General features: G+C 48.3%; 3 protein-coding genes across 8 annotated transcripts in view; 1 reads left to right on the top strand and 2 right to left on the bottom strand.

The window, feature by feature from the left end:
- Nucleotides 1–1,376: 1,376 nt before the first annotated feature.
- On the bottom strand, nt 1,377–8,664 carry FOXRED1 (FAD dependent oxidoreductase domain containing 1). Of its 4 annotated transcripts, XM_047877259.1 has the most exons (12): nt 8,419–8,663; nt 6,392–6,612; nt 5,581–5,691; nt 5,188–5,306; nt 3,943–4,037; nt 3,567–3,668; nt 3,141–3,217; nt 2,795–2,955; nt 2,555–2,684; nt 2,229–2,333; nt 1,747–2,005; nt 1,377–1,675 (listed from the first exon to the last, which is right to left on the bottom strand). In XM_047877259.1, exons 1-11 carry the CDS (start codon nt 8,624–8,626, stop codon nt 1,751–1,753), a joined length of 1,584 nt encoding a protein of 527 aa, XP_047733215.1. In that variant the 5' UTR covers nt 8,627–8,663; the 3' UTR covers nt 1,377–1,675; nt 1,747–1,750. The 4 variants fall into 4 exon arrangements, with proteins under 4 accessions (XP_047733215.1, XP_047733214.1, XP_047733216.1 ...); XM_047877258.1 differs by having other exon boundaries at nt 1,377–2,005; nt 8,419–8,664; XM_047877260.1 differs by having other exon boundaries at nt 1,377–2,005; nt 3,943–4,033; nt 5,196–5,306.
- Nucleotides 8,665–8,908: 244 nt separating this feature from the next.
- Nucleotides 8,909–14,863, top strand: SRPRA (SRP receptor subunit alpha). The gene is made up of 14 exons (XM_047878699.1): nt 8,909–9,149; nt 9,761–9,844; nt 10,111–10,274; nt 10,455–10,618; nt 10,861–11,020; nt 11,152–11,305; nt 11,530–11,621; nt 11,727–11,845; nt 11,979–12,065; nt 12,353–12,525; nt 12,612–12,825; nt 13,242–13,405; nt 13,493–13,591; nt 13,757–14,863. The coding sequence occupies exons 1-14, from the start codon at nt 9,033–9,035 to the stop codon at nt 13,883–13,885; spliced, it is 1,920 nt and encodes a 639-aa protein (XP_047734655.1). The 5' UTR covers nt 8,909–9,032; the 3' UTR covers nt 13,886–14,863.
- Nucleotides 14,864–15,121: 258 nt separating this feature from the next.
- The window catches only part of FAM118B (family with sequence similarity 118 member B), a 48,290-nt gene continuing 40,694 nt past the window's right edge, over nt 15,122–22,717 (bottom strand). The window contains exons 6-9 of one of the 3 annotated variants that reach the window (XR_007156406.1): nt 22,082–22,367; nt 15,915–15,974; nt 15,514–15,651; nt 15,122–15,428 (exon numbers count right to left, since the gene is read on the bottom strand). Coding sequence is in view for 2 of the 3 variants with exons in the window: in XM_047878700.1 (XP_047734656.1) it covers nt 15,638–15,651; nt 15,915–15,974; nt 22,082–22,367 (360 nt within the window). In the remaining variant the exon portion in view is untranslated. Of the gene's footprint in view, nt 15,652–15,914; nt 15,975–22,081; nt 22,368–22,717 lie in introns of all 3 variants that reach the window. The other 2 variants (XM_047878700.1, XM_047878701.1) reach the window with 2 other exon arrangements.

The raw sequence follows: 22,717 nt of genomic DNA, 5'->3' as shown, positions 1-22,717 counted from the left end.
AAACGTCAGTGTCCAGTGTCCCCCTTGGTTCCCTACTCTTCTCCCCTCGTGGGGGTGATGCCCTTCTCTTCCATGGTGTTCGCAGCCTGGATCATCCTGAGTGCCATGACAATAAACTCAACTCCTCATTAGACACCTCTACCAGGCACCTTTGACTCGACAGGTCTCAAACTGCTTCATTTTGTCCTCCACACGGCTCCTCCCTGGCATCCCTCACCTCTACGAAAGCAAGATATACATCTAGTTGTCCAAGCCAGATGCCTGAGTGTCATGCTTGACCCCGTTTCTTGTTACTACCGTCACCTCTTTGGATACACAAGCTTCTTGCAGTGACAGCGTGGGCACTATTGTTTCTGCCACATGGACTGCAGCAAAGCCTCCCATCTGGCCTCCTGCTTTGACGCCACAATCTGTTCTCCACAAGGCAGTCAGAGTGATTTTTCTGAAAGGAAAATCTGCGGCGCCCGAGTGGCTCAGTTGGTGAAACTGCTGACTCACGATTTCAGCTCTGGACATGATCTCACGGTTCCTGAGCTGTCAGTGCAGAGCCTGCTTGGGATTCTCTCTCTCTGTCTCTCCCTCTCCGCCCCTCTGCCCCTTCCCTACTCATGTGCATACTTTCTCCCTCTCTCTCAAAATAAAAAAATAAACTCAAAAAAAAAAAAAAAAAAAAAAAAAAAAGGAAAATCTGAGCATGTCACTTCCCTACGGAAAGCCCATGGAATACAGCCTGAGCTCCACACCTGGCTCTTCAGCCCCTGGCCCTGCCCTACTCCTTACTACCCCTCTTCACTCCATGATCTAGCCAGGACATCACTTATCCTCCCTCGAATCCTGCGAAGTCTTGGTCCTGGGCATTTGTATACAATCTTCCCCACAGCCTGCGGTCCCCACCCCACCCCCGGTCCCTGCTGTGCCTTCACTGTGTTCAACCACTCATCCTATAGGTTCAGCTCAGAGGTCGGCTTCCCCGGGGGAGCTCTGTGGAGACACAGCTGAGATGAGGTGTCCGTGACCTGCGCTTCTTCCTGGCACTGCAGGGACGGCACTTGGTCTGCTCTGGGCTGCGGGGCGGGCACAGATAAGAACGCTCCAGTGAGGATGCAGAGGATGCCCCGCCTGGTGGTAGATCTCTGATATCTGAGCCTGGGCCTGGCCGAGAGTTGGAGCCGAAAAAATGCTGAATAAAGGAATGAACCATCCCTTCCTTCTGCAGCAACTCAGGAAGGGAAGGCACTAGTTTGCCAACAAGCTGCCTACACCTAGGACGGGAGAATGCTGCCGGGAGGGGAAGGCCGTGCGGCCTGGTCCCAAAGGCTACCGGTGCTTCAGAAGCAACTGCCATGAGGTCAAAGGAGAAGGGGCAGAAGACTGAGTGGAAAGAGTAATAACATTTATTGATTGATGAGTAGGTAAACGGTCACTAAATCCGCACCAGCCACCCTGGAAGGCTCCCTGCCTGGGCTCCGGGGTAGCCTGCCAAGAGGGGCATAGGTGATCTTGCTGGCTCAGTACCAGGAAGAAGGCAGTCTTGGGCCACGTGCTCAGGTATTCTGTCCGGCTGCACTGCCTTGGCGGGTGGCCTCAGCCCGGGCCGTCAGTCCTGGGGTCTCCCCCTCCAACACTCTCTGTTGGCCTGGGCCTCACAGCCTGTAGTCGGCCTGCGCGCCCAGCCCTGTGGGGACAGGAGAGTGTAGGGAGGCCACGGGGGGTGGACAGGGCGGCGGGGCCCAGCGAAGAGCTTACAGGCTCAGATGATGTTGTGCTCCTGGACCTTCTCTCCCGAGTAAAAGCGGCTGAAGAGGAAGGAGCTCAGGTTGATGGTCTGGAAGTGGCCCTCCAGCACCATCTCCGCCACAGCTCGCCCCACGGCAGGGGCCTGCTGGAGCCCGTGGCCGCTGAAGCCCGTGGCAAAATACATGTTGATGACCAGTGGGTGAGGACCCACCACGCCATTCTGGTCAAAGGTGTTGTAGTCGTAATAGCCGGCCCAAGCGCTCCGAACCTGCGGGTGTACAAGACACAGGCGTGCCTGGGAAGGTGCCGACACGTGCCACCCTCACTCCTGCTCTGGGGACAGACGCGGCACCCTCTTCCAGCCCCCGAGGGGTCAGTGGGATGGGTCCCTAGACCAAGAGTCCTTAGCAGTTGTGAGGCAGAGGGCGAGTGGCAGTGGACAAGCTTTCCAAGCCGACCTAGGTGCTCCAGGCTCATGGGTCTCCTGTTACCTTCAGAGTTTCAAAAGCCGGTACCCTCTGGGCCAAAGGGGGCCACACCCTGTCCTGGAAGAAATCATGGTCCACCTCCAGGTTCCCTGGATCTGGTTCCTCCTCCTACGGTGAGAGGTGGGGACATGGCTTATGTTGCCTGGGACACAAGGGCTGACCCAGACCTCACTGAGCCCCTCAGTAGGAGGGGACGGGGAGAAAAGATCCCAGTTCAAACCCAGAGGAGGCTCAACGTCAGTGAGAGCGCTGGGCCGTCCAAAGAGCCTGACTCTTCGATGACAGTGGCCTATGTCCCCTGCCCAGCACCCCAACCCCGCTTAGCTTACCTCAGTGGGGCTACAGCCACCCAGGTAGTTATGGCCTAATCCTTCTCGGCGGAAATAGGTTCCACTGGGGTCTATAACGAATGGGGTCTCCAGGCCTGGTCCCTGGGGGCAGTGCCACAAGTACACGTACCTGCCACAACCAGCAGGTTAGGAAATCCCCTTCCCAGCACATTTACCAAACTCTTACATTGCTTCTTTCCCTCTCTCACCGACCTCCTCAGCTGCCCTGAGGGAAGTTACCTTTTTCTCAGCTCCACAGGTAGCTTGGTGCCTTGGAGGGTGCCAGGTGGCCCCTTCCCAATGCCAGCCAGCTCTGCAACCTGGCCAGACCAGGCCCCTGCTGCGTTGACCACTATGGCACATTCCACGGGCTGGTACTCCAGGCTTTGGTCTATCTTCACCTGAAGGCACCAGAAGGGGAGGTGAAGGAGGGCCTGGCCCACATACCAGGCCCTGTGAGAGGTACATTTCTTCCCGAGCCTTAGTTTACCCAGACTGGAAGTGGGTAGAGAAAGACCAAAATGACAGCCATTACCTTTTCCACCCTTGCACTTTGGTAAGGAAGATGCGCAGGCTGGCAACTTACATGAACTTCGTGGATCCTTTTCAAATTCACTTCTTCCCCACCTGCAGTCTTCATGAGGTTAGACGAAGACACGAAACCTGCAGGAAAAAGAAGCGCCTGAGGCCTGAAGAAGACGAGACTGGGATTCTGTGCGCTTCATTAGGAAAGCAACCTGGAAGACCGGAGCTTTCCCGCAAACAGATATGGGGTAACCAAGATGACCCTGACTGCATGCAAAATGGGAGCAAGCTGAAACCTTCACGTGCAACACGAGTCCTGAGAAAGCCTACTTAGGAGCTGGAGTCAGGATGCTCAGGACCAGGCCGCAGGGAGAACCCCATTCCCCACCAACCCTTGCTTAGCCCGTGAGTGAAGATAAGACCCCATCTAGGCCTGTGCCCCAGCTGGCAGAGGGAAGGAGCAGTGGGCACGGGGCCTCAGACTCACGTGTCACCTCTCCGCGGCAGAAGAGGACCCCCATGGACTGGACCTTTCGCCGAAGCCCCTGGAGCAGACACCAGGGGTCAAACCAACCTTCGTGCTCCATCCCTGTGATAAGAAAGAGGACTCAGGAGGTGGGATTAGGACCCTCCTGTTGGATTTCCTGTGCCCCCAACTCCTCTTTAGGGAAGCCAGGGAAGGCTCATGTTGACCAAGTGTACCAGAGTGAAATCCTGTGGAAGGACAGAGAGCTAGCAGGGGCCGAGGGAGGCTCTGCTGGCCCGGGGGGAAGCACTGCTTCTAGAGGCGGGTTACAGGATGCTGAGACTTCCAACGTTGAGGCGCCCCTCAACCCCTGATCCCCTCTGCAAGCACGTTTTACCATAAGATGCCAAAGCCACGCCCTCTGTGTTTATCCAGGGAAATTTGTTCCGAAGCTGCTCAGGAGACATCAGGCAAACTTTGGCTCCTTCCTGCCTGAGAGAAATGCGCGACTGTGTGCCTGTGTGTCAGAGGCGAGGATTGTGCAGAGAAGGCGAAGTATGGACCCCGACTCCACAAGTGGGGATTCCGATTCATTCACGTAACTTCTCTGCCCCAAACCCCCAAGTTTTCCTCCCTGTTGAATGTGTAAAGGCCAAGCGTCCTAGTCATGGCTCTTCAGCTGACCCCTCTTTCCTTTCCTACCCCCTGGTATCCCTTTGACCACACTAAACTCCCTGACATCCCCTAACTATCCTGTATCCTTTTACAACAGGGCAGACCACTGTGTCCCTTCTGCTTGTCTCCTTCCCTTCTGCCTGGAATGACCTTCCTGTCTACCTTCTAGTACAGTCCTGCTCACTAGCACAATTATCTCCTATGGGACACTGTCCGCGAAAGGCAGCAACGCAGACCCTAAAACAACACACTCGCAAGCCCGACTGCCTGGTTCAGATCCCAGTGCCACCACTTGCTAGCTACCTTGTGCCTCGGTTTACCCACATGTGAAATGGGGATGTCTTGGTGACTAAATGAATAACTACTGCATCTGGGACATTACCCGATGTCCCTAGTAAGACCCGCAAGACTGTTATAGATAGACACATGCTCCTGACCGATCACGAGACGCACTTAGGAGAGGGCTTGCCCCAACCAGCCTGCTGCATTTTTGTACCCGAGTCACACTGATTCATTTCTATTTTTGCCTATATCTTGTCCCTGACTGCTTCTGTTTCAACTACAAAGCTGAATGACGGCAGCATATGGCCCCCGAAGCCTAAAATGTGTACTATCTGGCCCTTGCAGGAAAAGTCTGCAGATTCCTGGGCCCTTCCCTAGAGGCTCTGGCTTATTAGGTCTGGGATTTCCCGGGTGGTTTTTGTGATCTGGCCGATTTAGGAACCACCGCAGCAGTGTGTTGTCTGTATCCATGTTCGAGCACTTAGCACAGGGTACTGGAGGTCTGCATGTGTCTGTGCTTCCCGACAGACTCCTGTCAGAGCTCCTACACAGCAGGGACCTATCTCATCAACCCCCTCCCTATCCCCGCCCCACCGGGTTTCTCAGTTCCTAACTTGGTGTCGGAGCTTGCTACATGCACACAGCTGAGCAGCAGATGGGTGGTCGTGCCAGGCACCCCACCCACCTCTGCACCTTCACGTTGTTCTCCATGATGGCAGCACCCTTTTCTGAAGCCAGCAAGAGATAACCTGATGGGTTGAACTGGATGTCCAGGGGAGGGTCATCAGCTACAGCCAGGTACTCCTGTGTGTGCGCAAAGAAAAAAAAAAAAAGTTCTTTAGAGAAACTGATTTAAAGGAGGGAGGGAGGGAGAGCTTTCCTGGCCTCCTCACCAACAGCTCCCAGGGCTCAGAGAAGCCCCCCTCTGGGTACCACCACTGGGGAGAAAACTGGTGGTTCCAACTCCTAGTGGCCCGAACTGCTTCCGCTCCCTGATCCCCCTGGCCAACTGGGCTGCTCCTCTCTCTGGGCTAAAGGAGTGCTCACCACCCCAGTCCCCAAATCTCTTTGCACATACATTGATGTTCCGTAGAAAGTCAATTGAAAAGAGGGAGAGCTGGACGTTCTCAGGCACCGAGAACTGCTGACGAATCCCGCCCACGGAAAGCACAGTGGAGGCCCGGGAATACTGTGGAAAGACAAAAGTAACTGAGGGAGACCAGTACCCTGTCACCTGGGAGCAGAATACTGGAACGGAAGCCCCTCGGGGTAATGGGGGGTCCTAATTGCACGTTTATAATCTAAGAGGAGTTGAGGTGGATAAACCTGTATGCAAGTCAACCAGCACCCAAAGAGGACAACAATTATTAAAATCTTTCTTAGCAGATGTGCAGAGCAGAGAGAGCCAGTCATCTAAAAGGGCTGGGCACTGTGGCACAAAACGGTAATGGCCTTGAAGTCCAAGGGCAGGAGATTAACACTTCATCTACTAATTGGAAAATAGAGGAATATGACCAAACTAGTAAGATTCGTGGCTAACTCTCAATGGCTAATCGGAACTAAAGTGCAAAAACTCAGAAGTAAAGGAACCTGGAAGGGGGAGGGGATAGCTGTTTGTGTTGATTCCAGCTGGAATGCAGGCTCTCAGACGGACCTGTGGGCGCCCAAAAGATCTGACGTTGTGAAATGTGCTTTTACAAGCAACTCTATGGCCAAAGTCTCTAATTTGAAGGAAGAACCCGGGACTGTTTCTCAATAAGAGTCAAAGTACAGTCCCTGCCCTTTAGACCTCCAAAGATCGAAGTCTTTCCTCCCTTCCCCTCCCCTTGCCCCTTAATAAAATAGGAGTCTGTGCCCCAGTCATGACACTGCTCTACCCCACACCTCACCGTGTGGTCCCGTTCCACCACCAGCACTCGAATGGCACCTCGTGGCTTCTCCAACTTCTTCAGCCAATAGGCCACGGACAGGCCAAGCACCCCACCCCCCACAATCACCACATCCGAGCTCTCAGGGGGCAGGTAGCTGGTGTCGTACAGTGGATTCCAGTCCCCGCCGGGAAGGATTGACTGGATCTTCTTCTTGATCTCAGACATCTTTCCATCTCGGTCTGTGGGACGCAGTTATGGTCAGAAGGCCATACATTTTCTTTACAGGTGGTAGGGGGTTAGAGGATGGGCACAGGAGAAGGTTGGCTAAACGGAAACGGACACTGAGCTGGCTGTTCCCATGGTCATCCCCTCTCATAAGGTCAGCCTGCACCCAGCAGTATTCCACAGCTTCGCCATGTGGTCTGTGTGCCATCAGGCTCTCTTCCCGTCTCACGCATCATGCCCAGCACTGCAAGATTCAACTTCTCAAAAAGAACACTCTATACTCTTTCCCTAGGCCAGGTGACTTACGCGTGCTTATCTCCTGCGCAGACTGCTCTTTCCCTTGAATCACAGGCTCATATATTCAACTGCATTTCCCTCTCCTCTCGGAGAGGAGGGTTCCAGGCTCCTGGACCAATAGGTCCTGGCACACTCCAAGCGGCAGTGTCCTCTGAAGCATGATACCTCTGAGTGGCACCTTATCCTGGATATCCGTCACCACCGACAAAGCTACATTCATGTCCTATCTATTGTCAAGTCCTGATGTCTTTGCCTCCTAAAGATCTCTCCAATCTGTCCCCGTTTCCTCCCCATCTCCGCCACCACCACCTTAGCCTGAACTACCATGACCTCTCACCTGGACGAACGCAAAAGCCTTACTGTTTCCACTAATCCTCCTCTTACCACCTGACTCTTTCGCATCACAGCTAGAATATTTTCTAAGCACTAATTCAATCACATACTCTCCTGCTTAAAACCTTCCAGTGGTTTACCATTACTCTAAGAATAAAAGTCCAAAATCTTCAACATGGATGAGGCACAGCACTCTCTGGCTCTGGTTTACCTTTTTCTCTCCCCATTCTCCCACTCCGCCCCCTTCGACACCTCGATGGTGGCAGGGAATCTACATAGGTGTTCTCTCGACTTTGAAACCGTGTCCGCTTCTTTGCCTGGTTAACTCTTTGCTTCTTTTAGCTTTCAGCTCAGTTCTCATTTTTCTCAGGGAAGTCTTTCCTGACTCCGTGGACTGTCAGAATCTCCTGTCAAACGGTCTCATTACCTCATGCAACACATCTGCAATTTTGAGTTTAAGTGTCATTGCTTCATATGGTACTATGCCTACCTTCTTCACCAATGAGTCTTCAGCCTAGCACAGAACCTGGTATGCCATCAGTGCCTTGAATCAATGAATCCTTTCATCTTTCACACCTAACACACAAATCTCCAAGTCGTCTCACCGACTCCAATACAAAATTCAAACTCTTCTCGGCAATGTTGGAATCTTTCTTTGATCTAGGCTTACCTCACCCATCCACACTACGTTTCCTATCTCTGCTCTCTACCTACGTGGCTTTTGTTAGATTCTTGCACAAAACCAATACTTCTAATTTTCGCTGGGTTCTCCGCAACCTGGAACACACACCTTCCCTGAGCCAGTAAACGATATCCATCAAGGCTGATCTCAGTTCCCATCTGCTCACTGTACTTCTCCAGTTACACTAGCTTCGGGGACTAGCAGTGCAGGGCATTTGTCCAAATTGGATTCTATCCAGTCTTGAACTGGTCTATTTAAGTCTTCACTCTCCGGCTGCACTCCAGGCCGCACACTGAACCTTCTTTCTCTTCCCTCCTTAACAGCCACACGCTAAGTGCAGCATCCTGCACGCGAGCAGGACTTTAAGGCACAGCTAGCTCTGCAACCAATCAACCTGGCTCTCTGTTATGCTGGTGGTAAGCTGAGGCATAGAACGATCTGCAATTTGTCACCTGAGAGGGGCTTCCTGGGAAGCCCAGCCTTTACAAGCTCCGGCAGGAAAGCTTACCCCCTCCTCCCAGCCGACCCACTGTCTTTACGTCGTGGGCCGGGTCCTGAGTCCGGAAGGTCACAGAGCTGGAGCTTGGGGCCATCCAAGAACCACAATACCCTCCGCGGCCCTCAACTTTACCCAGAATAGAGCCTCCTCTGTGTGTGCCTAGACCCCGGCCCAAGGGGCCCCGGCCCAAGCCCAAAAGCAACGTCCTGCGAAGCATGACCACTCAGAGCCCAGGCCCTCTGGGAGAATCCCCCCACCCCACCCCACCTCCCGACGCCAGCCCCACTCTGCCGTCACTTCTCCGCGCCGCAGGCCGTTCAGAAGAGCGCGCCCATTGGCCAGCGGGTCCTGAGGGCCACGCCCCTCCGCGCTGTAGGCCGTCCTCTCTGAGAGCCCCGCCCAGGTCCGCCCCCACCCGCCATTGGAGAGCCTGGCGCCTGCGTCAGTGTTGCGCGCCCTCGGGCGGAGGCGGAGAAAGAACACAGCAGCTCGGAGCGGAAGTGCGGCTGAGCCGGTTTCCGGGACCGCTGGTGTGACGTGTCCCGAGCTTGGCGCAGCAGGAAGCGGCGGCGATCGCGGCCTGAGTTCCCGGCGCCGGCCCCGGCTCCTTTCCCGCTGCCGCCATGCTCGACTTCTTCACCATTTTCTCCAAAGGCGGGCTTGTGCTCTGGTGCTTCCAGGGCGTGAGCGACTCATGCACCGGGCCCGTTAATGCGTTGATTCGTTCTGTGCTGCTGCAGGTATAGCCCCCTCGGGATCAGAACTACGGGCTCGGCCCCCTGAACTGGTCCATAGCCCCTTCAACTGATCCCACGCCCCCCTCCCACCTTCTCCGCCTACCCCAAACTGGCCACTCACTCATTGCCAGTATTCCGCTTCTCTTTCCCGCTCCCCTGGGACCTCTAGCAACTTTGCGACGCCCCTTCCCCCTCTGTCTCTGGGACTCTAGCCGAATCCCGGCGTCTCTTGAGATTTCCCATAGTTCCCTCCATTGACCCCCTAGCAGCTTAATTTTCTGTTGTGTCGAAGGCTGGGTGCTGGGCGAGATAATGGAAAAACGCTTTTAAAAAGCTGTAAATAGCGTACAGCTGCTAGTAAATCTGATTGTGTGATTCTCTCTTCTGGCTCCCACGTGTCTTTCTTTCCCCCTTAACCGTCCCCCTCCCAACTTGGCACCTCCTTTTCTCCCTGATGGGATGCTGCTAGAGAGCAGTGCCCCAGCATCCTCTTGTCCTGGGGACGACAGGTTTGACTTTGAGGGAAGTGTCTGGTTCTTTCCCATAGGTAATCCTTGAGGGGCTCAAGTATGGGTTTTCTGGGTAGTCTGAACTCTTTTTTTTTTTTCTTCCAGGAAAGGGGAGGTAACAACTCCTTCACCCATGAGGCACTCACACTCAAGTACAAATTGGACAACCAGTTTGAGCTGGTGTTTGTGGTAAGTGGGGCTATTTTAGAAGGATAATGATTACACTTCTGTTTAATCCTGATTAAGAGAACCCTCATTAATTGAGCCCAGTGTATACGGTGAAGTAACTGAGAAGACAGTGGAGGGGGAAAGGGAAGACGCTCCTGAGCCCAGGCAGAGACCTTGGCTGCCCCTCAGGTCGGGGAAACGTGCCAGGCTGCTGGGCCAGTCTCTGGAGGCCTGGAGTGAGCTGGCTTGTAAGCAGATCTGTTGGCTCTGTTTCTCTCCCTGAACAGGTTGGTTTTCAGAAGATCCTCACGCTGACGTATGTAGACAAATTGATAGATGATGTGCACCGGCTGTTTCGGGACAAGTACCGTACAGAGATCCAACAGCAAAGTGCTCTAAGTCTATTGAATGGCACTTTTGATTTCCAAAATGACTTCCTGCGGCTCCTTCGGTGAGAGGCCTCCCCTCTGCACAATTGATTTCCATGACCTGATAATCTCCCTTCCTTCCTGAGGGCGGTTCCAGGGGAGTAAATTGTTTATCAGAGCACACGGAATTTGCTGTCCAGTTGTAACTGGCCTCTTGGTGTGAGGGTCCTTTCTCTGGACTTTGATCATTCTCTTCTTTCTAGTGAAGCAGAGGAGAGCAGTAAGATCCGTGCTCCCACAACCATGAAGAAATTTGAAGATTCTGAAAAGGCCAAGAAACCTGTGAGGTCCATGATTGAGACACGGGGTGAAAAACCCAAAGAAAAAGCAAAGAACAGCAAAAAAAACAAGGGGGCCAAGAAGGAGAGTGAGTTTGAGCTCCTTGGGCATAGCAGGGCATGAAAAGTTAATGTGATAGTATGGACTGAAATTGTTTCATCTTTCCCTTGGTCGTTGCTTACCTCCCTTGCTCAGATGCCCGTCACCTAATCATCCTGTCCTTGTGATCCCCAAGGTGTTTGCCCCTAGTTTCCTCTTAAGGATTTGGAAGACTTTATTTCCCATTGTAGGAATTTGGTTGTTTTTCTCCAGTGAGTTTTCTCCTAACAGGTTCTGATGGCCCTTTGGTTACCAGCAAAGCTGTCCCTGCTGAAAAGTCCGGTCTCCTGGTGGGGCCTGAGAATGGGGTAGAACTTTCCAAAGAAGAGCTGATACGTAGGAAGCGAGAGGAATTCATTCAGAAGCATGGGAGAGGTATGGAGAAGTCCAGGTGAGCATTCTAACTTTCACCACAAATGTTATCTAGCCACAGTGGGGGCAAGGGAGCGCTTATCCCTGGTTCTTGAGTGGATGTTTCCTTTCCTACTGCACCGTAACCTTTTGTGCTATAACCCTTTACAGCAAGTCCATGAAATCAGATGCTCCAAAGGAGAAGGGCAAAAAAGCACCCCGGGTGTGGGCTCTGGGTGGCTGTGCAAACAAGGAAGTCTTGGATTATAGCACCCCCACCACCAACGGAGCTCCTGAGGTTGCCCCACCTGAGGATATCAACTTGGTAAGAGGCAATAGGGGCCAGTGAGAGTTACCATTAGTAAGCAATTGGGGAGGAGGTAGAGACTAGGAGGGTAGTACCTTTGGTTGCTTTGAATGAAGGGGTGGGTTACATTTGGAGTTTTCCAAATCAGAGATGGAATGAGGACAGGGTAAATCCTGGGCTTCTTCCCCTTCAGCTCTCGAGAGTTCCTGATCCCCTCTTACTCCTTTCCCTGTACCCTCCAGATTCGAGGTACTGGGCCTGGGGGGCAGCTTCAGGATCTGGACTGCAGCAGCTCAGAGGATGAGGCGGCCACTCAAAACTCCACCAAACCTAGGTAGGGGAACTTCAGGTGGTGAGTGGGAGGTACGGCTCCAGAACAGATGAAACTTCATTCCTGCCTGCTGGCTTTATACATATCCATCATTTCCTGTGCCTGCAGTGCTACCAAGGGAACTCTGGGTGGCATGTTTGGGATGCTGAAGGGCCTTGTGGGGTCCAAGAGCTTGAGTCGTGCAGACATGGAATCTGTGCTGGACAAGATGCGTGATCATCTCATTGGTAAGTTCTGAGAACAGGTGGACTCGTGTGTACGGGACAGAGATGGTGGAGAGTAGAACCACCTAGAACTCTCAGCTGTACTACGGGTTGTTTACTGTGGACGTGGCACTCACACCTGTTCCTGTCTCTCCAGCTAAGAATGTGGCAGCAGACATTGCAGTCCAGCTCTGTGAATCTGTGGCCAACAAGTTGGAAGGGAAGGTGATGGGGACATTCAGCAGTAAGTATCTCCCTAAACCAGAAAGTGCTCAAGGGATTACACTTACTAGGAGGTGAAGAGCATTGTTCTCCATTCTTGCTAGATGTATGGCTTCTGGCAAACTCCTTCACCTCTAAACGGCTATTACAGAACTTAGACTTTAAGAGTTATCACAACTAAATGAGTTTAAGTGCTCGGAACACGATCACTTATGGTGTGGATTCCTGGGACAAGGTCCCAGCTCCCTTAGGTGTTGGGTGTTCTTCGAGTACGTTCCTTGGGTTTCATGGATCCACCTCCCTTTTTAGCGGTGACTTCCACAGTAAAGCAAGCCCTACAGGAGTCCCTGGTACAGATTCTGCAGCCACAGCGTCGTGTTGACATGCTGCGGGATATCATGGATGCCCAGCGTCATCAGCGCCCTTACGTTGTCACCTTCTGCGGTGTTAATGGAGTGGGGAAGTCTACTAATCTTGCCAAGGTCAGTAGAGCTCCCCGTTTTCTTCACTCTCCATGTCTTAGCAATTCTCATTCTGGATGACTGGTTTCTTTGCTTTTTTTCCACAGATTTCTTTCTGGCTGTTAGAGAATGGCTTCAGTGTCCTCATTGCGGCCTGTGACACATTTCGTGCCGGGGCCGTGGAGCAGCTGCGTACACACACCCGGCGTTTGAGTGCCCTACACCCCCCAGAGAATCACGGTGGCCGCACTATGGTGCAGTTGTTTGAAAAGGGCTACGGCAAGGACGCTGCTGGAATCGCCATGGAAGCGATTGCCTTTGGTATGGCGCAGAGAAAGTGTGGGGGAGCTTGTGTGGGCCCCGTTCCTCCTTGGGTTTCCTTGGGATTGGCAGAAGGTCAGGGTTACCCTCCTACCAACTTACTGCTCTGTAACAAGTCAGGATTGGGAACTTGCAGTGCTCTGCCTTGGGTAACAGGAGTACTAGCTGCAGGCAAAATACATTCCCACCAAAGAAACCTGTTTGCTCTCCTCTATCCTGTTGCCATCTTTTCCTGAATGTTCTTGATTGCCAAGCACAGAATAGTTTTTTGCTCATATAACCTTACAGCCAGATCCAGAGCCCAAGAAAGTAAACACATAGGCTTTTAATACAGCCAGGTTATGACTTCTTGAGAGAAAGCTGGGAATGAACAGGATATTCCAGATGTTTTGAGTTGACCACTTTTTTCTCTTTAGCACGTAACCAAGGCTTTGATGTGGTGCTGGTGGACACAGCTGGCCGCATGCAAGACAATGCCCCTCTGATGACTGCCCTGGCTAAGCTCATTACTGTCAACACACCCGACTTGGTGCTGTTTGTGGGGGAGGCCTTAGTAGGCAATGAGGCCGTGGACCAGCTGGTGAGGGCTAGGGCCTAGTTCTTTCCCCAGCCTTATCTTTGGACAGTTGGGTGCTTCTTACAGTTATATCATGTTTCTCCCTTACAGGTCAAATTCAACAGAGCCTTGGCTGACCATTCTATGGCTCAAACACCTCGGCTCATTGATGGCATCGTCCTTACCAAATTTGATACCATTGATGACAAGGTAAATAGGATGATACAGAATAGAGTGAGATGGGGGCAGGAAGGGCAGCCTTTACAAGGGAGCTGATGCTATAAGGGTATGTTGTTGGCTCCAAAGATTCCTGTTACTGAGGGGGTAAAAAGAAGCGGCCTTGAGTTGATTGGGTATCCCCTTTCTCCACTTCAGGTGGGAGCTGCTATTTCTATGACCTACATCACAAGCAAACCCATCGTCTTTGTGGGCACTGGCCAGACCTACTGTGACCTACGCAGTCTCAACGCTAAGGCTGTGGTGGCTGCCCTCATGAAGGCTTAATGTGGCTCTTGCCTAAAACCAAATCACTGCTTCCCCTCAAAGCGCCCCCTGCATCAAGAATGTGCTTTAGAGTATGTGAGCGACTTCTCTTCAGTGTAGTACAGAGGCAGGGTGAGGGGAGCTCCAGGGGCTGCAGCTCCCCTGCCCCACTCCCTGGCAGCCCAGCCTCCACCTGCAAGGAGGGCCTAATCATGTTACAGTCACTGCCCATCACCCCCTTCCCTGACAGCCCCCCACCCCCACCCCCCAGGCATTCCCTTCACTCTGCCTACACACTCAGCCTCACTATAGCTCTGGCCAGTGGTCGGCAGAGCCAACATCAGAGCTTTGCTAATTCGTATGGTCACAGGGATGTCTGAGCACAACGAGCAGTCTGAAGTCCCAGCTCGAATAGGTTAAGAGACTTCCAGAGCCAACTCTGGGTTCTCCCTTGGATACATAGCTTTCAGGTCCCTGGGGACCAAGATGATACCCACCACACTGTGGCAGAGTATGGCCTGTTCTTAATTGCTGCTAATTCTGATGATGACCCCATCCCCATTGTTTCCTCAAAGCATCAGCAGAGGCCAGAGTGAGTTGTTATAAATGAACGAAAGGAGTTCCTGCTTCTCAAAATTAAAGGGAGCTGAGCTGTAGTGCTGCACTGGGCTTCTCAGCCTTCCAACTCTTACCCGCTCCCAAACTCCAAATGTAAGCTTTGCATGTTCCCTTTCCTGGGAGAAAACCAACTGTCAGAAGGGTAGACGAGTTGCCCCTCTCCCCCACCCCACTCTCCACTTGAGCGGATCCTGCCTTTTCCTCTTCTTTCTCTCTACAGTGCCTGGTAGACAAGCGCTACATTGAAGAATACAAACCTCTTGTTAAGACTTGTCCTGTAGCTTGGTATTACAGATGTGCTATTAGTGCAATAAGGTGAAGGCTGTCTGCCCAGAGAAATACATAATTTATATAAGAAAATAAATTTCATAAATAAATTGCCTTTTATGTCTCGGAATTCTTTTACATAGGATTTAAAGCTAAGATCTCACATCACGCTAACTATGGTTCTGGGCCTTGTGGTACGAAGGGAAATAAAACAAGAACTGGTAACGAATGGTTGTCCAGAGAACAAGATCACCCACCTCAATGTGAAAGGAGAGCACTTTTAAATTAAGGGACAAAAACTAGGCTCCTCTAATGCCTCTGCAGGTTTGTTTTCTAAAGGGACTCTAAAAGTAGAGCCAGGGCCCTGGGAAGTAAATGAACAAGCTTTTAATACAGCTCAGTTATGTAAAATACTGTACACTGTAAAAGGTCTAGAAAACTAGAGCTTCGAGTCATGTTTTAAAAAAGCCATTGAGCTTAATTGAAAAACCAAGTATAGAGTACAAAACTGCAACAAGGGCCATGGCGGTCCCACGGCATCCAGATCCCAAGTCCTTCATGCAGGGCTGTAGCCACGGTCAGTGGAGGTGTTGCACTGATCTGCTGTGTGGACACAGGCATGTGCACCCAGGGGTGGGGGAGCTGCATTGGGTCCCACTGTCACTTGGGGATTCTTGAACTGGAATAGGACGCAGAAGATCAAGAACCAGTGGGCATGAAGGATTGAGCTGGAACACCCCCTACCCCCAACTCTCCCCCCCAACCTTCAACCGCTGGGTTTTGGTACTTCCACGGAGCTGTGTTGGGTTCTTGTAAGTTTACTTGTTAAATACTCTCCACAGTCAGGCCTGACGGTTTGGTCTAATGGTGATGATCTCTGTAGCCCTCTCATGTTCTACAGTCTGTGGAAAGAAAGAAAAGAGAATAAAATGAAGTCTCACAAAACTGATGTGTACATCTAAAGCTGCAGATAAATATTTAAGTCCAGCTTAACCCGTCAGAAGACAAGACATCACAGATACTAGGAATCTTGTGATAGACTCGATAGGAAAATACAGACTCCTTAACAGGTAGGAGAGATAAGTCATTCTCCAAGGTCTTAACCAACCCCCAGGAAAACATTTTCTGCCAAGAAAACTGACAAACAGACCAGGAAATAGTATACCTCTTATTTCACTGTGTGCTGTGGACGAACCATTGAGCTGACCTTCTCTCACCATCCCTGCTAAACAGAATGCACATCAGAATCAGCATTAGACTGGGAAGCCAAAACTTTAAAAAAAATTTTTTTTTTATTTTAGAGAGTATGTGAATGGGAGACGGGGCAAAAGGAGGGAGAGAATCCCAAGCAGGCTCCATGCTGTGTGGAGCCCAATGCGGGGCTCAATTCCATGACCCTGGGATCATGACCTGAGCCTAAATCAAGAGATGCTCAAGCAACTGAGCCACCCAGAACCCCAACTCTTAACAGTAGAAAGAAAACCAAGCAACTAATGGGGAATAAAACCATATGGTCTAACAAGAATGGCATTATTTAGTAATGACCATATCACAGAGGAAGATAAAGGAGGTGGAGAGAATGAACTGGATTAGTCTTCAGACTATATCAAATAATGGAAGCAGTAAGTCTGCACTAACGCTGTCTGTAAAGAAAACATTAAATGGGCAAAGTGTGCATGTTGTCCCTAACTCCTCAAAAAGGCCAAGTTTAGGTAAAAATCCAGGGATGGAGATGGGGAGCAGCATGCAAGTGAGCAAACTCAACCAAGTAGAAGAGTGAAAAGGAGCAGACGCTCTGACAACACAAAATGAGTTAAATCTGAGCTGTCCAGTAAGGTGCTGTTGGCCACACGTGGCTATACACTTTTATGTTAGAAATTCTGTTCTTTAGTCACACTAACCACATTTCAAATGCTCAACAGCCACATGTGGCATGTGGTTACAATACTGGACAGGGAAGATAACAATATTTCTATCACTGCAGAAAATTCTATTGGACAGCCCTGAGATTGATAATAGCGCAGGAAAAAAGTTTGAACACATGGAAGAAAACCCTAGTCAGAATTATGGCCATTTAGAGTATAAATAAATAAAAGCACTCATACATACAAATTAGTATTGATATTCCCCCATCTTAAAAAGAACTTTAGAGGATGCCTGGGTGCTCAGTTGAGCGTCCAACTCTTGATATCAGCTCAGGTCATGATCCCAGGGTCGTGGGTTCGAGCCCCATGTCGGGCTCCATGCTGAGCGTGGAGCCTGCTTAAGAGTCTCCCCCACCAAACCCCTCTCCCCTACTTATGTTAAAAAAAAAAAAATTTAGCAAGTTATCGACCACTAAAATTCTCATTCCCTTTGACTAGTAATTGTACTGAGAACCCATCCTAAGGAAATTACTGGCAAAAGGAAAACTTGCAAGGATGAACATATAATTCACCACAACAGTACTTACAATAGAAAAAAAAAACTAGAAAAAAGTAGAAGATGGCTAACACAGGGGAAAAATTAGGTAAACTAACATCCACACTGGAGTATATCAGAGTCATTAAAAATAGTGGTTATGAAAACTAGCCATGTGGGAAAATGTATGAGATGTACAACTGAATAAAAAATGTACCAAGACTATGTATACTTCGTTTACAGCTATGAAAAAATCAACAGGGAAAATTGTTAATTGAAATATACCAAAATAACTGCTTGTATTACAATAATGAATTACAAAAGAATTATTTTTTCCTTCCCCATTACTTGATTTTTCTGAAATAAATGTACTACGTCCTACAGAATCATTTGAATTCAAGTAACTTTCACTATGCAAAATCAAGTACACAGCACAATGCCAGGAACATAGCAAATTTCAGTGTTAACAGCAAAAGACCTCTTATTAGGATGTATCTACAAAAACGCAAATCATAACCAAGCATGGAAGATAAGCTTGACTGGTCTCAAAATGAAATAATGTTTTTAACCTGAAACTACTCTGCTCGATTTCCAATCACAAACTCAAGCTGACCACTCAAATAAAGCCCCCTGGGTCATACTGAGAATCCTTCATTTTTGAAAGTTCAGAATGCCCAACTGAGTGATAACTTTGGGGAAAGCCCCTTTGGGAGGAAGCCCATGTAGCTAACAGGATTTGTGCCACTCTACAACACTTCTAATGATGTTTGTTAAGAAAAGATTTTGTTTAACAGGAACAGCTGAACAGGGGGATTTTGTTATTGCTTTTAATTTTAGCATCATCCCTGGGTAGAAGGTCTCAAAATGCGGATCAAGAGAAATATGCAGAGCTTGGGTAGGTACCTCTTGTTTGATGACAATACAATATGCTCAGTGGAAAAGCCTACTGAAAAGTCCTAAGTGTGGGCCAACAACAGAAGAATCTGAAGCATGGCAGGACAGCAGAAAATGCATCCCAAAAGAAAGAATAGCAAATTGTTTTCACAAGAGACAAACCCAAAGGTTTGTCTTTTGAAAGGATTTTCTAAAAACCATAAAAAATCCTACAAAAGAACACAGGCAGTAACCTCTTTGACATTGGTCGTAGCAATTTTTTTCTACATATGTCTCCTGAGGCAAGGGAAACAAAAGCAAAAATAAAATATTGGGACTACATCAAAATAAAAAGCTTCTGCACAGCAAAAGAAACAATCCGCAAAACTAAAAGGCAACCTACTAAATGCAGGAGAAGATATCTGCATATAACCTATCTGATAAAGGGTTAGTATCCAAAATATATAAAGAACTTATAAAACTCAACACACCCCAACCCCCCCCCTCCCCCCGCCAATAATCCAATTAAAAAACCGGCAGAAGGGGTGCCTGGGTGGCTCAGTCAGGTGAGCATCCGACTTCAGCTCAGGTCATGATCTCACAGTCCGCGAGTTCGAGCCCTGCATCGGGCTCTGTGCTGACAGCTCAGAGCCTGGAACTTGCTTCCAATTCTGTGTCTCCCTCTCTCTCTGCCCCTCCGCCACTCGCGCTCTTTCTCTCTCTCTCAAAAACTAAATAAACAAACAAACAAATTAAAACAAAAAACAGGCAGAAGACATGAACAGACATTTCTCCAAAGACCTATAGATGGCCAACAGATACATGAAAAGATGTTCACCATTACTTACCATCAAGGAAAAACAAATCAAAACTACAGTGAGATATCACCTCACACCTGTCATATTGGCTAAAATCAACATAAGAAACAACTGGTGTTGGCGAGAATGTAGAGAAAAAGAACCCTTGTGCACTGTGGTAGGAATGCAAACTGGTACACACACTGTGGAAAACAGTATAGAGGGTCCTCAAAAAGTTAAAAATAGAACTACCCTATGACCCAGCAATCACACTATTGGATATTTACCCAAAGAATATAAAAACACTAATTCCAAGGGATACATGCACCCCTGTTTATAGCAGGAGTATTTACAATAGCCAGGAAATGGAAACAGCCCAAGTGTCTATCACTTGATGAATGGATAAAGATGTGAGGGTGTGTGTGTGTGTGTGTGTGTGTGTGTGTGTGTGTGTACTGGAATAGTACTCAGCCATAAAAAAGAATGAAATCTTGCCATTAGCAATGACATGCATGAAGCTGGAGAGTATAATGCTAAGCAAAATAAGTCAGAGAAAGGACAAATACCATAGGATCTCACCTGTGTAATTTAAGAAACAAAAAATGAACAAAGGAGGAAAAAAAGAGAGAGACAAATCACAAAACAGATTCTTAACTACAGAGAGCCAACTTAGAGTTACCAGAGGAAAGGTGGGTGAGGGAATGGGTAAACAGATGATGGGGATTAAGGAATGCATGTGTGGCGGTGAGCACCAGGTGATGTATGAAAGTGATGAATTGCTATATTGTACATGTGAAACTAATATACTGGAATTAAAATAAAAACATTAAAAAAAGGTTTTCTGGGGGCACCTGGGTGACTCAGTCTGTTAAACATCCGACTCTTGGTTTCAGCTCAGGTCATGATCACACAGTTTGTGGGTTCAAGCCCCACATTGGGCTCTGTGCTGACAGTGTGGAGCCTGCTTGGGATTCTCCCCCCCCCACCATCTCTCTGACCTTTCCCCACTCTCTCTCTCTCAAAATAAGTAAACTTAAAAAAAAAAAAAAAAAGAGGGGGGACAGTTCTAAAGTCTTTGGGAAAAAGGGTTGATATCGTTTTTGGTGTTCAGTTATGGTGATGCCTTTTACAAATCTGGTTCCATCAAAGCACAGCCATTGATATCTAAGAGCTTGTGGAATTTCTCATTATAGGAGAACTCCACTTGAAACAATGTGATTCAGAAAAGAAATCAGGGAATATCAGATTTAGGAAAATTTCTCTCTATATTAAATTACCTGTACTTTCTTAGGTCCCCTAAGATGCATTCAGATTGACAATGAAAATATATATTAACATACACTTTTCAGAATATATACTACATACAACAGCAAAGTGGGTTGTTTGTGGGATTTTTATTTTAGAGAAGAGAGTGTACATGAGTGGGGAAGAGGGGCAGAAGGAGAGAATCTTCAGCAGGCTCCAGGCTCAGCAAGGAGCCCAAAGCAGAGCTTGATCCCATAACCCCGAGATCATGACCTGAGCTGAAATCAAGAGTCAGACACTTGACTGAGACTGAGCCACCCAGGCGCCCCACAACAGCAAAGTTTTAAAAAGCATTCTCCAATTTAGCTGATACCAAAAAATTCTGCATTTTGTAGGGTACTGGGAGCTTGTCTGGAGCCATTAATAAACCAAACCTTTTATCCCCATTTAGCTTTGTCAGAACCTGGAGGCAGGGGTTCCTGGATTCTCTGTCCCTCTCTCTCTGCCCCGCTCCCGCACCTATGGGCATGCGTGCTCACTCGCTCTCTCTCCCTCTAAAGATAAATAAACTTAAAAAAAAAAAAAAAAAAAAGCTGGAGGTAAAATAACGAGTGGTACCACTAACCTCTATATTTAATACCACCATAACAGTTTCCAAATAATATTTTAGGTGTTTTTTCTATTTGTAAAGATAATACATAATCACTGTTGGAAATGCTAACAGAAAAACACTGAAAATGAAACACCTTAAATCCTACCCCAAAAAGAAACCAGAGTTAATTTAATAAACATCAATCCGGATATTTCTCAATACAGACACAAACAAAAATAGAATACATCTACAATTCTGTATGAATAGGACGGACCATGGCATTCTACAACCTGCTGTTCTTTATGCACAGTATTAGGTGTCTGATGTCTTTTTGGGCAACAAAATTTTCCCTCTTATGGCTTGTGTTTCATCAATTAAAAAATGCTGATGTATTTGCAAATTCCATATTAACTGGAATATTTTAGGTTGCTTCCTTTTTTTTGGCCATTATATCCAAAACTGATTACATTCCCGCACGTGTTATCTCTATGCAATTACGTAGTATAACTGTGCAATTGTCTAATTATCTCCTTAGGAGAAGTATGTAAGATAAATTGCATCAAGTGGGATTTCTAGGTCAAAAGTTTTTAAATTTTGAGGAATATTCCAAAACTTCCCCTTCAGAAAAGCTGTACTAATTTTACCTTCCCACCAACATGATGTGAATACATTTCTTTCCTCATAGCTGTAACCAAAACTGAGTTATCTATCATTCTTTTTGATTTCGAAATCTAAATTTTATTATTTTACTTTTTTATTAAAAAACTTTTTTTTAATGTTTACTTGTGAGAGAGACAGAGGCAGAGCACGAATGGGGGAGGGGCAGAGAGAGAAGGACAGACAGAATCCCAAACAGGCTCCAGGCTCTGGGCTTACGATGCGGGGCTCGAACCCATAAACCATGAGATCATGTCACCTGAGGAAAGCAGACGCTTAATGGACTGAGCCACCCAGGTACCCCTATTTTTTTTTTTTAAAGTTTATTTGAGAGAGACAGAGACACCATGAGTTGGGGGAGGGACAGAGAGAAGGTAAGAATCCTAAGCAGGCTTTGCACTGCCAGCACAGCACAGAGCCAGAATGTGGGGCCTGAACTCATGAGACCATGAGGTCACGACCTGAGAGCCAAAACCAAGAGTCGGACGCTTAACTGACTGAGCCATCTAGGCGCCCTACAATCTAAATTTTAATTGCATTTCACTGACAATTAGGCTTTTTTTATTCTTCCCACTTCTATATTAAACTGCTTGACTATGTCTTGGTCCACTTTCCTAATATCCAAATGGCAGCTTAGTCTAACGCAAAGACTAACCATGATCTCCCTTCATAATATGGTTGGGATTATAGTCCTTGTGTTGGTAATGATTTTACTCATCACAAATACATAAAAGGAGCTGTTATTCTCAGTGTCAAAACACATCTTACCTGATCTACCCCTCGTGGAGATCTCACATGTCAGTCGCCTGAAATATTCTGGGAGATCAGCATATTCATTTCCATAGGAGATGACCTTAATTCCTTTGTCCAGCATGTTTTCTCGAAGCTTCTTGAACTCATCCACATCTCCTCTCCGAACCAGCATGAAATGTTCTAAGTCAGATTTATGCTTCACAGCCTCCAGAAAAAGGGCTTGGAAAGTGGTATCATCCACAGTCCAGCCACAGCCCAGGAAAAGAAACGACTTGTTCTCATACAGTTTCTGAATCTCTCTCTTGCAGGAAAAGAAACAACATATTAAATGACACTGTGAAGACACACGCAAGGCATGTCAAAAACAAAAAAGTCAACAGGCTCACAACTACTACATTTAGCAGCCTGTGATGATCACTCAATGAAAATTTAAGGAGGTATATTCATTCCACAAAGGAGTCTGATCCTGTATATTCCTGTAAGTTGATGACTAGTCCAAAATTTTATCTTTACCTAGCATTCTACTACTCTCTATTCAGGCTTTCACTGGGTTGGCACTGGTCAAATGGCTATATAGTTTATTTGTCAGACCTACGTGCCCAGAGGCCATAAAGCAATGAGAAGTTTTCACTATATCTTACTCTTTCCATT

This window comes from Prionailurus viverrinus, chromosome D1 (genome assembly GCF_022837055.1).
Source record: "Prionailurus viverrinus isolate Anna chromosome D1, UM_Priviv_1.0, whole genome shotgun sequence".
Taxonomy (NCBI): domain Eukaryota; kingdom Metazoa; phylum Chordata; class Mammalia; order Carnivora; family Felidae; genus Prionailurus; species Prionailurus viverrinus.
Note: the sequence above shows the minus strand (reverse complement) of the source record. Positions and strands in the feature narration are given on the sequence as shown.